The following is a 13,857-nucleotide window of genomic DNA, read 5'->3' as shown; positions in this document are numbered from 1 at the left end:
AAGATTAAAGTGAGAGGACGACACACGGCTGATATGAAAGTGAAAAGAACTCCGTTTCTTTGTAGTTTGACTAAAGATTTACTTCAATTTTTACAACCACAAATTCAGTACAAATAAATGATTATCACAAAATATTCGATATAATCATCTTTTCCGAATTATTTTATTCAGTAGTAATAGAAAATCGGCGATTTTCTCGAAGGAATCTTCTTTACAGCGGTTTTACGTGGCGGTTTTTCACGGCGGTTTTCTACACGATATAAGCGAGACTCTGGACACTAAGAGAGAGAAATCGGCGACGATCGGCGCATATATATTGCCTTCGTGGCCTGGGGTCTCTTCTTGATAAAATCCAATAGAATTTTGCCACAATTATAATTTTTGCGTGGCATTTATTGTATAAGATTGATTGGAGCCTCGGATTCTTTTTTAATGACTTTCGACGCAGTCATGCGCGACAGAAAATCCGCGCGTGGGATTGGTGACGCCGCGCGTGACGTGTTCGTCGGAGCGCTGCGCTTGCGCGCGTGATTGAATTGTTCTCAACCTTCGATGGTCTGTTGCCGTTGCTCTGTGTGTGTGTGTGTGTGTGTGTGTGCGCGCGTGCGTGCGTGCGTGTGTGTGTGTGTGTGTGTGTGTAACGAATTAATTTGAAATGAAAAAAATGACAAATTGGTAGCTTTAACGAGAATTAAGATCGTACTAGAGATGAATTTACAGACTCATTTCATGCACACGTCCAACAACAATTAATGTTAATTAATTAAACGAAAGAATTATTACTTTTTTTACGAATTAACGATCTCAAACATACCACTTTAGTGCATCATTCTTTAAATACATTGCTGAAATTAAAATAATAAAAAATTAAAATAATAAATTAAAATAATTTAATAGAAAGTTACTATCAAGTTAGTTAGTATCAAAACAAGCATCGTGTGTCACGGCTTAAAGTAAATGTTTGGGCACTGAATTCTCTTTTTACGTCTCAGCGAGGCTCGGCCGGTTCGATTGAATCTGAAGCTATGATGTGAACGATTCCGCGTATCAAAGAGGATCGTAGCCGAATTTGTCCAAGTTATTGATTGATTAAAGGCGAGCGCTAGATATTCCGATTATAGTGGATTCCGAATCATTCCACGGTTGGAATCTCCCGTTCTCATTAAATAAGCGATGAATCTTTCTAATACTTCGGGACAATCGGGACAACTTGAGACAGCATGCCGAGTGACATATAATAGTTAATACAATATAATTAATAGAACATGCAATACTGTATTCGAAACGTTCAGGAAGCCCCAAATGAATATAATGCCGTAAGACCCCTTGGTAATTTCTCTTTTCGTTTTCCGACAGAAGTATTGTATTGTATAACATTTAGGACATTTGATGGTATCGCTTTTCCTATGCTGAAAAAATACCAAAGATACAACATGCACTACGTTACCACGTGGAGTACGAACTAACCGCCAAGATTCGAGTGTCGATGGGTGCACGCAGACGCGGATACATGTTAAAGGCAATTCATTGGTGGCAGATTCCAATTGCCGGAATGTGGAAAAAAGCTTTTTACCTTTTGGGGGAGGTGCCCCAAATCGAATATTCAGTCGAATATTCTCTGGTGTTCTTGAATGCCAGTGGAAAGAAGTAGTCAGGGTATCAAGGTTTCTACTACTCCTTAAGCAAATTTAGCTGCTAATTCGGGTCGCACCAATAGGCGAATTAGCTAAAAGAATGGAGATGTCCATGAAATATGCATACACATTCGAATGAGATTAATTGTATATTTAGTAATAATTCGTACATTAGTTAACGCCTTAATAACTAATTTTATACATGAGGACAGATTTAATTTCAAGTTAATTAAAAGTTACAATTTATGAGTTAGGACTTATGATTTAGAAATTGAATTAATGTTTTAGATTTAAAATTAGGATCGGAATTTTTAGATTTAGAAATTGAAATCCAAGAAAATCACGTTCAGATTTAGTATTACGTTTGCACGCGGCATTTAAAATCTAGAGCGGCTATTGGTCAGACAATGGAAGGATTGGTATTTCGCGCGTGGCGGTTCTGGACGAGGCGCACTACTACTCTGCCTCTTCTCTACATTTGTCCATAGGCGTTCCTAAACACTCCTTTCCATTGACCGTCCCGTCAACAATGAGTGTTAGGGAGACACATCAGGTGCGTCTGTAGGGACTTGGCGCCCGCATATATTGGGTCATCTAAAAAGTATCGGCGGTTTTTTGTCATTAGATGATGTTGATGGTCAACACATCTAGTGACAAAAAACCGCGGATACTTTTTAGATGACCCAATATTACTCAGGCCTGTTAGCAAGTCTGATCAAAAATAATTATTGGACAAGAAAAATGAAGTTGTTATGAAGACGTGACACTACTTTTGTCCTATTGGTCGAATTATGTTTCAGGAGAAGAAGGACAACAGTGTATTCTTTAAAGTCAGGAGGTGTTAACTGATAACGTAGTAAGGCCAGAATCAGACTACGTATTGAAGAATGAGATTGAAGATTAAAAGATTAAAATTTGACCAATCAGAACAAAAGGAGCCAAAATTTCTTTGTCCTCATTGGTGAAATTTCAATCTTTAATCTTTAATCTCTATCTTCAATGCATAGTCTGATTCCTGCCTAAGGGCCTGCGCACAATAGAACAAATATTAGGAACAGGACTAAATATTGTATTGGGTCATTTAAAAAGTATCCGCGATTTTTTGTCACTAGATGTGTGTTGATGGTCATATATCTAGTGACAAAGTACCGCGGATACTTTTTAGATGACCCAATACAATATTAATGGACTAAATATCAATTCTAAGCAAACGTGTCATTAAATCATAAAATCGTAGCTTGCGAAGTTCTCATAAGAAACAGAGTTACATTTTTACATAAACTATTATTCTGTACTCGTATCTGTATCGCATATCGTATAGTTACGATTGAACGTTAAGATTTACAAATATCAGCCACTCACTAGCGAAAAACCTCTAGGCATCAGCTGCTGTGAATGGCTGTCCATTCGTAAAATAGTCCAATCGGAATCTTTCTGACAATCGTGTGACGTGTGGTATGTTATTCTAATGCGTGGTCTATAATGACAGTATCAGTAATGGATGAGGCTGTAAGAGTAAGAAATTGACCAATCACAGTCGATTATTCTTCTCACATTCAACTGTGGTTGAATAATTTGTTATCTCTTACAATCTCATTCACTATTGCTACTGCCATTGTAGACCATGCATAAATTTAGTCGTGAGCGTAAAAAAATTATCAAAATATTTAATGTGAAAAATATTTCAGTTAAAAAATGAGGTATATATATCAATTATTAAGTTTTATGTGTAATTATAAAATACTTTTTTCACATTTTTGACATCATTGAGATATTCTTCATAATATAACTTAACTTTAAGTTATATTATTCACAGTTCTCGCGCGCGCGCATGCGATAACATCAGACAGAAAGAGAAAAGGAAAAAACGAAAAAAAATACATCAAAATATATCAAAAGAGCAATATGAATATATATCATTTATCTCTATTTATCATTTTTGGAAAATGATTAATAGCCTTCAGAAGCGAAACAGTAGACTATCCTACTTTAGGTGAAAATTATATTTCTCAAAAGTGAGAAGAATTATCGAATAAACTTAATGCAATGGGTGCTGGTCCATATTTAAATGAATGGCAAAAGTATTGGATCATCTAAAAAGTATCCGCGGTACTTTGTCACTAGATATATGACCATCAACACACATCTAGTGACAAAAAACCGCGGATACTTTTTAGATGACCCAATATGACCATCAACACACATCTAGTGACAAAGTACCGCGGATACTTTTTAGATGACCCAATATATAGTACATGTAACATATATTATAGCATATAGAGTAAAATCTTTCTCGGACAGGAAGTTTTGGAACGTAGCCCTAATAAAAAATTAAATTCTATTCTTAAAAAGGTAGTTAAGGTCCTGCGCACGAAAGGAATAAAGAATAAATGATTTCAATCTATCAAAAATCGTATGTTCCGATGTATTCAATTTCTATTAGGTTAAAATCGTTTATTTTTTTCTCTTAATTCCTTATTCCTTTTATTGTGCACAGGATCTTATATGGATTGCTAGCAGCAACTTGGTAGTTATCCCATGCAACAGAAAGAGAGATATGTATGTATGTACAGAGTGCGGCGTCAAAATCCGGACAAATTTCAAATTGAAATTCCCTCCGTTCAATACCATTGGTAGATATCGCGATTGGCATTCAAATAAAAGCTTGACGCATGTACTAAACCATCATAACCTCGAAACAGTCGCAATGTTGAAACCAAGTGCGGAGTATAACCGAAGAGCCGCGATTATCGAAAGTATTCGCGCCGGGCGCTCGGCGACAGAAATCATTCGGTTCTTCGGGTATCCGAGATCGACTGTATATGATGTCTTCGCAAAGTATCATGAGTCAGGGAAATTCAACGAAGGTTCTGCAACACCGGCGAGGAAATTCCACTCGAAGGAGCGCGTTGTCAGGACGTCCGACATCATTCAACGGGCTCAGGAGCTGATTTTTGAGGATCCAGGGCAGTCGATCCGACATTTGTCGTGTTCTGACAAATGTAGTGAAGCCGTGGATGGAAACTGTGTCGTCTGGAAAGCCATATGTTTTCCAGCAGGACGGTGCGCCCGCCCACACAAGTCATTTGGTGCAAAATTGGTTGTCGGACAACATCGACATGTTTTGATCGAAAGAATTCTGGCCTCCCAACAGCCCAGATTTGAATCCTTTGGACTTCTACGTATGGGGTGTGGTTGAAAGGGTCACGAACAAGTCCAGACATCCAAATGTCGCATCATTGAGAGCCGCTATTGAAGCGGCATTCACCGATATGGACCGTGACGCATTAAAGCGTGCCTGCGCACGCTTTAGACCGAAAATGGAGGCGGTCATTCAAGCAAGCGGGGGATATATTGAGTGAATATGTTCTTTATGGCCTTACAAACAATGGAGGTAAACAAATTTTATAAACTTTTTCATTGTAGCAATAAAACATGTTTAGAAAAAAATGTATAATTTGTCCGGATTTTGGCGCCGCATCCTGTATGTATGTATGTACCTGCGTAAAGTATAAAATACATATTTGCGAAAAAGTGTAAAATATTGTATATGTCTACATATGTAAAATTTAAAAAATATATATGGTGGCATGAATATACGGTCCCACTCGTCCCGAGTAGGTAGAGTGGACTAAACTGAGTAGAAAAGTCCTCTACCATTTTGCAATGCTCGCAATAATTAACGAGATATTAACGTTTAAAGATAGCCGAATACGCGCGTCTTCTCGACCTTATTGCCGAAGGTACCCACCGAATGGGGACTTACCATCGCGAGCCTCTAAACTTGAATGGCGCGGCGCGCCTGTTAGGCTATCTCCACTCCTCGCGGCGTGCCGTGGACCGTGGACCGTATCTTCGGCAATAATAGAATCGGGAGGATGCGCTATCTTTAAATATTAATATCTCGTTAATTATTGCGAGCATTGCAAAATGGTAGATGACTTTTCTATTCAGTTTAGTCCACTCTACCTGCTCGGGACGAGTGGGGCCGTATATTCATGTCACCTTGTATATCTGCATATAAAATTTGCAATTAAGTATAAAATATAATAATTATAATATAATATATATGTATATATTAGATTATAATATAATATATATGTATAGATTAGTTCTTTTTCTGTATTTTTTAATTTATATCACAAATTATATTTCAAATTATATTCAGTAATAATAAAAGAACTATTTTTAATAATAGTTGCAAATGCATTGTGCTGCAACATTGCTACGTAACGTTGCACACATTACAGCGCAATCATTATAGCGCAATCTTATTGAAGGCAGACATTTTTATGACGCTATTACAAGCATTTGGCTGCGTTCAGTAGAGAAAATTAAGTTCAGTTAGTGCTTAATGATTTTTTGATATGATTGATTTTTGCCTTTTTAGTTCTTTGTTAAATCTAAGTGTAGCAATCAATTGTATTAAAGAATCACTAAGCGCTAACTGATTAGTTTTCTTTACTGAACGTAGCCTATGGCTACATTCAGAAACACGATCGCTCAATGAGCTCTTGCATCTGCTTGGTATATTCCATTAGATCTAAAAATATAGACCAAACAGGTATAAGAGCTTCACTGAGCGCTCAGTGAGCAGTCGTAGTACTGAATGCACCCATGGTATATTCTTCTAAATCTAAAATTCTGATTGGATGGGCTGAAAGAATACATCAATGACTGCGTTCAGCAGAACACAACAGTTTTGCAAACGTTTCATGATTCTCTGCTGAGATAGGACTATTCATCTTGATCTAACCCAATCAGAAAAGCGCAAAGAAAACTTCCAACAGTTGCAAAATAAATATTCTGCTGAACGCAGCCAATAACAGCGAGCGCTCACTCAACTGTTGAGTCCGCTAAACTCAGCCAATGGTCTCGTCCAATAGACACTGTTTCGTAGTGGATCCGTGAGTGCTTGCTGCTATTGTATATTCTTTTAGATCATCCAATTTCAACATTTTAGATCTTGAAGTATACATTAATAGTAGCGAACTTCAACTTTTCATTCAACTGTTGAGTCTACTGAACGCAGGCATTGATGCAAATACATTGCGCAATCTATTTGCAATATTAATGTTGCAATGAGATATATCTGCAATCATTTTGCAATTTTTCTGTGCTGTATGGGTAGTAAACACTGGTAAATACATCGCTCAGAAACGAGTAATCTAATGTATTCGTATGGATATGCACGCCTTACCCCATTATTGGGCACGCGATCTCTTTTAGTTCCGTATTTCCGGTACTACAATCCTAGATAGCGCCAGGGGCCCTGTCGGCTGTCCTCCACTTCTACAAGAGAGGAGTTTGTACAATTTAGTGCAATTGTATCCCCTGCCGTCTGCCCCTGGTGGTGTGATTCGATGGGTTCGTGCTGAATCGTGTTGCGTGCATCAGTGTGTATGCGACGTTTGTTCACTCATCCGTCCGTTGTGTGATTTTAGTGATTTGTCGTCGTACGTCGTGCGTCGTACAAGATAGTGTCTCGAGAATCCGCGGGCTTCGAGGTTCATGGGCGTGTGCCATCATTCCGCCGTCAGTTCGTAAGGAAAGCACCGATCTTTTTACTACCCCGCCCCGCCCCGCCGCGCCCCGCCCCGCCCTGCCCTGCTCCGCTGCAACTCGATGCTCGATGCTCTCGGTACCCTCATGCGGAGCGGTGTTTCCGTCCCGTTTGCAGACGTGGTAAATTTTACGATGTAAACGAAGCAGCAGAGGCAAGAGAAAGTCCCCTCGCGTTTTGTCCTATCCCTCTCCGTTTTTCCCCGAATCAAGAAGGGTGGATCGCCCAGGTGCCGAGGGTGAGAAGAGCGCGAGGAGATCCCCATTCGGGAGTCTTGCCTTGACGGTGACATCGACGTTTAGATTTGAGTGCACAGTTGACAGTCCGGACAACAAGCATGTCGGGCGCGCCGCAAATGTCCAGTGGGCTCAGCAAGCTAAAGAAGAAGCACTTCCGGGTGAAGCACCAGAAGGTTAAGCTGTTCCGCGCGAACGAGCCCCTGCTCAGTGTGTTTATGTGGGGCGTCAATCACACGGTAAGAGAGCGCGCAACTCGCACCGCGTGCGCTTCAATGTCGCGTGTTGATGTTTTTTGCCGTTCGACAAATGTCATTATTCGTCATCGTCATCATCACTTTTCTATTTTCATTGCGCGTCCGCGTATTCTCTCGCCTGTCGCGGATCTTTGCGACATCATCTGTTAATGCCTGTGCTACAATAGGTTCGCAAGTCATAAACCGTAAGAAATTGGCTAATCGCAGTTGAATATGATAAAAATAATCAAGTAGTAATTTTGTATGGTTTACGGCTTACAATCCTATTGTAGAACAGGCTTCAATGGAACAACATAATAAGTATATGGCGTCGAATCGCTTGATAAACTGTGTCGTATAATTGTGTCAATTGCTTTTTAATTCCACATCACGTACCTATACATAGACACTTGGCCAAGTGTTAAGCTTCCTTCAAACTTACTCTGGTATTTTTCGTTGCCTGATAATAAATCAGTTGAACTTGATTAATGAACCTTAATTAATTAATAATTAACATTCACGTTTCATGAGATAAATCGTATAATTGTTGTGTCTGCTGTATTACAGATAAACGAACTTAGTCACGTTAACATTCCAGTAATGCTCTTGCCAGATGATTTTAGAGCTTACAGCAAGTTGAAAGTAGATAATCATCTTTTCAACAAGTAAGTTTATCTTTTCTCTCTTTTCATATTGTGTGTATTTGTGTGTCATACACATTTGCATGTAATATTGACTGATTGATTCTTTTCTCTCGGTTGATTTCTTCATGTTTTATCAAAAGTTTCTTCAAAAGTAACACGACTAAAAAAATGAAATTTTCCAGATAAGAGAAAAAATTATTTCTTAACTTGATAGAAAATTACTAATTACTCAAATAATATTGACCAAAAGAATAATAATATATTCCTAATGTGATCAAAGTCATATTTTTGTCATTTTCATTTTACGACTCTTGAAAAACATTTTTTGAATGGTGTCAATTTGGATAATACTTTATGAAATTAGTTTTACTTTCGATGATTGATAGGGTTTACTTAACTCATTTATGGTAACAACTTAAAAAGTTATCATTTTTTAAATAAGAGAACGATCTTATATCTTGGTCTACATATAATATATCCATACTAAGTATGAACATATAAGTCCATACTGTTTCTAAATATATTCAAGCAACTCTATACATATATGAGATAATCTTAGAAATGTATTTAGGCATATACAATATATTGCCTCTTCTTTACGTATATACATATGTAGACATATGTTAATAACTCTTAATGTGTACACACATGTGTATGAAACACTCGGTACTGAATCGATATACTGACAACTGTTTTTAATTTTAGATTTGTTTATACTAATAGATAAAGCCATACAATAATACTTATGTAATATTGCAGATACTTGCTTACGCAATCTGTTCTTTTTTTTGTGCAGAGAGAATATGCCCTCCCACTTCAAAATCAAAGAATATTGTCCGTTAGTCTTTAGGAATTTACGAGAAAGATTTGGAATAGATGATTTGGATTACAAGGAGTCAATGACAAGGTAATATCTTTGTGTTGATTATTCTCACTAAATTTTGATGTATCCAATATAACACTGTACACAACAAATGTACTGTTACTGTATAAAGTTGAAAACTCGCTTTTATGGTTGCACAATGATATTGTTCGTCGCAAGTGAACTAGGGATGGACTGGTTACTGAAATGGCTTTGTAATATAAGAATTTTGATGTGGTAGATGTCGGGTGTTTAATCCTTCGCGAGCAAAGCAACAAACGGATTTGGTCGATGGAATAGGCAGAAGAACTCGTCAATTGGTTCAGCGCGCTGCTACCGTCCCGTCGATTACCTTTTCCTCTCCTTCTTTTGCCTCCTCGCACAATTCTATTCTAAACAAACCGCTGCGTACCTGCAGTCTTAAACCGAAACGCCTGAGGTTAGCGAAACTTGATTTTGCTATGCTGTGCGTTTTCGTTGTTTCTAACAAAGTTAAAGACCTACCAAGGACCGAGAACCGACATGACTAAGCATAATAATTCATTAATATACATATCTCAATGATTGCTTGATTTAAACATGGTGATTTAAAACTCGGAATTAGCTATTGAAAGCTTTTCCGATTTAAAGCATGGTGAGAGGATGTTTTAGTCGAAATCATAAAAATATCGCTTGATGAGTTAACCAAGATATTAACAAATTGAGTGCTTTATCAACGGTGATGATGATAAAAATAATGATAACAGTCATATCATCCTATTGATTATAATAATAGTGTGAAAAGGGAACATTAAAGAAAATGAGAAATCAATATTTTATTTTTAATTTATAATTGTTAATTAATATTCTCGCATTAATGTAATTAATGATGACTCCAACATAAATCAAGTCGCTTTATACCAGCCAGATATTCGGCTTCAAAAACCCATCGATTATCTAATATACTGCTCTTGATAATTCATCATTTATATTTAAAATTATGCCTCATACCAACGGTCATTCGAATTGAACTATTGTTTGATCTTTTACAAATGCACATGCACATGTATACCCAAAATGCGGTTTGCGCATTTCTTTTTTCAGATCCCAACCAGTACTTGACGATTCATCTGGGAAGAGTGGTGCAAAATTTTATCAATCTTACGACAAACTGTTTATAATTAAAACCCTCACGAGCGAGGAAGTGGAGAGGATGCATTCGTTCTTGAAACATTATCATCCCGTAAGTATAATCAGAAGTAATGTCATGAAGATTCAAGACTACACGCGCGGACATTGTATTGCAGTACATTGTTGAACGACATGGAAAGACACTATTACCGCAATACCTGGGAATGTACCGATTGACTGTTGATGGCGTCGAATATTACGTAGTTGCCATAAGGAATGTATTCTCGAATCATCTGACGACGCACAAGAAATTCGACCTAAAAGGCTCGACGGTAGACCGAGAAGCGTCAGATAAAGAGAAGGAGAAGGATCTTCCTACCTATAAGGATAACGATTTCGTTAAAGAGGGTATGAAGATTTACATCGGAGAAGAAGCCAAAACTAAGCTAATAGAAACATTAACCGCTGACGTAGATGTAAGTATTATAAGAATATAAACTCTGATCACACAAGATTTTATACTATCATGAAAAATATTTTAAGAGTTATCTCGAATTATTTATCGAGATAAAAATTGGCTTCAAATTTGTGAAAGACTTCGAAGTACCCAAAATGATAATCTGTCTCCATAGTTCTTAACAAGATTACATTTGATGGATTACTCCTTGCTACTTGGCTTACATGATTGTGCGCGCGCCGAGCAAGAAAGCAGAGAACGTGCAGAAAGAGAGGATGATGAGGACAATCATGAAGAAGAGGACGACAGCGAGTCAGGTAGCGGATTGGAGTCTCGAGGTCCATTGGCAGAGTAAGTGAATATTTTTCCTCTTCTTTTGGAACGAAGACTAGTTCAATTTCCATTTGATTAATTCATTGATACCACTCATTTGTTTGTAGCCGCTTATGGAGTTGGAGTGGCGTCGGTCACACGGTTACCAATATGGCAACACCTCCCGAATCACCGCATGCAGCGTTAATGCGTGACACCAGTTTACAGTACGAAGATGCGATAATACCTGAGCTAGATATTTACGCTATTCCTAGTAAAGAAGGTACTTTCTCCAGATAAACTGACAATCATGCATTAAAGTGAATATATACAGGGTGTCCCACAATTCGTGATCGAAATTTTAATAACATATTTCTGATTTAAAAATAAGACAAAAATCCTAATACCAAAATGTCAAGACTATAATAATTTTTGAATTAATTCGTTATACATACTTATTATTTTTAATATTTTTATGTTATGTATGTTGCATATATAATTATTTTCTAAGTTTAAACATGATTCGTGAAGTATTTCAATATTTATTGTATAGGTTATTACTTCCAATCTCACATGAGGTGAACAGAACATCACATACATACGAATATCCACTTGTATGATGTATCGTTCTTGAGTACGTGAAAGTCAGTTCTGTGATTAGTTAATTTTAATCGCTATTAATTTGAAAACTATTATACTTTCGACATTAATATTGGTATTAAGATTTTTGTCTTATTTTTAAGTCAGGAATATGTTATTAAAATTTCAGTCACGAATTATGAGACACTGTGTGTGTGTGTGTGTGTGTGTGTGTGTGTGTGTGTGTGTGTGTGTGTGTGTGTGTGTGTGTGTGTGTGTGTGTGAGTTTGTGTGCGCGCGCGCGTGCGCGTATGTGTGTGTGTGTGTGTGCGCGCGCGCGCGCATAAAATTCTCACTACATATATTTTTGTAGGTGCTCCCACGAAGGAGATTTATTTTTTGGCCATAATAGACGTGCTGACGCATTATGGCGTACGTAAACAAGCGGCGAAAGCGGCAAAGACCGTCAAATACGGTGCTAACGTTGACGGTATATCCACCTGTGATCCAGAACAATATGGCAAACGATTCATAGAGTTCATGAGCAAAGCCATAGAGTAAAAAGTATTACTAATTGTTGTGCATAAAATAATGAATTTACGACGATATTATCGTTTACTGTGTATGGTCGGAGTGAAATCGAAATTGCAAACCGAAAGAGAGGGTGGAAAACAGTTCTGGAAATTAAATTGTTGCAGTCTCCGTTCGGTTTGCTTTTCGATACTGGTTATCTTCTTTAGCACTTTCATTTGCGGTTCATATACGATCGAATCGTTCGTTTCATGAGCTTTTAAGTGAACACGTTCTTCGCCGATATTGCTTATTATATGTATTTTACGGTAAGAGATTTTTATTTCATGTCTACGTTGCTCTATTATATTTAGTCAGTCTTCACGTGAAGAAGTGTGATCTCAAATTTGTCGCTTGAAATTTTTTTTTCTCCGTGATAGAACTTTCAATTGTACATAGTGTTATATTTGCACACTTGCAAACGTGAGAATTGTCATGAAATAGAAAAACAACGCCTCCTCTTTTTTTTCTGTCGCCCATTCATTTTATTGCGTATGTTTTTTTTCATCAATGAAAACGATAGTTATATCAACGATCTTATATCATTCGATAAATTGTCTGCGGCAGAAAATTAATAGCATTGGAATGTAACACCAATTGGGCATAGGCAATATTATATGTGGATTGAGATAAAAAGAAGTCGCACAAAATCTATTGATATCAGTAGTAATAATACCTAAATTATATTAGCAGTTTTTTTTATAGCGAATTAATAAACGGACATGAGTCATATTATATGCTACAGAAAGGTATCTAACTTGATGTGTTATCGTTGCAGTAAATTTCAATCAAGCATTGTGGCGCTTGTCAAGTATAGAGTTGCCTGGATATGCGCCTAATCATATTTTATCATATAAAATATAATTTTAGTAGCGATGAAACTATTATACGACTGTCCGTTGTTTCGCTAAATTATGATAACAGTATATACTTCACAGTATCGAAGACAATGTACACGCACGCACGCGCGCGCATATACACACACACACACACACACACACGCGCGCGCGCGCGCGCGCGCACACACCACATACATGTATATATGCATATACAAGTCGTTATAAAATAAAATACACTTTGTAAATGTTATATTTAGTCTGGTTCGATTATCGCAGATCGATAGTTCAGTTATTTCATAAAATATACAATATATATGGAGATTGACACGGTATTATTTACATAATACATATCTATCTTTGATGCTCGTCACAACACTTGAGTTGGCAATTTATTATCATGCCTTTCATTTCACTAAAGAATACTCAGAAAAAGATATACCATTTTTCCGAAGATAGGCACTTGCAGATTCTTATATATTATCATTTATCGAAAGGATTTCGCATAAATCCTAAGTTTCCGGTTCTATTCTATATCGTAAATTTGTTTTATTTAATAAGGAAATATTTGACGAAAATTGAACGTAATTGTTGAGCAATTTGTATTATGAGAAAGGAGAATGTGCACCGCATTACGTAAGACAATATCTTTAAATGATATCTAATACACTTTTATATACACACAACACACACACAACACACACACACACAACACACACACACATGTATATGTATGTATATATAAAATACATGTATAATATCATTTGTTAGAAAGCCGATCAGAATATAATGACTAATCACTCTAACGATTAATATAT

General features: G+C 37.0%; 1 protein-coding gene across 3 annotated transcripts; it reads left to right on the top strand.

The window, feature by feature from the left end:
* The first annotated feature begins 6,904 nt into the window (after window positions 1-6,904).
* Window positions 6,905-13,845, top strand: PIP4K (phosphatidylinositol 5-phosphate 4-kinase). 3 transcript variants are annotated; one of them, XM_087407526.1, is made up of 10 exons: window positions 6,905-7,001; window positions 7,079-7,672; window positions 8,237-8,334; window positions 9,110-9,220; window positions 9,417-9,614; window positions 10,259-10,397; window positions 10,462-10,761; window positions 10,918-11,093; window positions 11,183-11,337; window positions 12,007-13,845. In XM_087407526.1, exons 2-10 carry the CDS (start codon window positions 7,535-7,537, stop codon window positions 12,192-12,194), a joined length of 1,503 nt encoding a protein of 500 aa, XP_087263652.1. In that variant the 5' UTR covers window positions 6,905-7,001; window positions 7,079-7,534; the 3' UTR covers window positions 12,195-13,845. The 3 variants fall into 3 exon arrangements, with proteins under 3 accessions (XP_087263652.1, XP_011051519.1, XP_011051521.1); XM_011053217.2 differs by having other exon boundaries at window positions 6,905-7,672; XM_011053219.2 differs by lacking the exon at window positions 9,417-9,614 and having other exon boundaries at window positions 6,912-7,672.
* The last annotated feature ends 12 nt before the right edge of the window (window positions 13,846-13,857 follow it).

Source organism: Acromyrmex echinatior, chromosome 7 (genome assembly GCF_024713525.1).
Source record: "Acromyrmex echinatior isolate Ae372 chromosome 7, ASM2471352v2, whole genome shotgun sequence".
Taxonomy (NCBI): domain Eukaryota; kingdom Metazoa; phylum Arthropoda; class Insecta; order Hymenoptera; family Formicidae; genus Acromyrmex; species Acromyrmex echinatior.
The sequence above is the reverse complement of the archived record's forward strand: the minus strand, read 5'-3'. Positions and strand labels throughout refer to the sequence as shown.

Coding starts and splice junctions, on each gene's coding strand:
- PIP4K (XM_087407526.1), top strand. CDS start 7,535: ATGTCGGGCGCGCCGCAAATGTCCAGTGGGCTCAGCAAGCTAAAGAAG. Junction 9,615..10,258: donor CTTAAACCGAAACGCCTGAG/GTTAGCGAAACT, acceptor TTCTTTTTTCAG/ATCCCAACCAGTACTTGACG. Junction 10,398..10,461: donor TCTTGAAACATTATCATCCC/GTAAGTATAATC, acceptor ATTGTATTGCAG/TACATTGTTGAACGACATGG.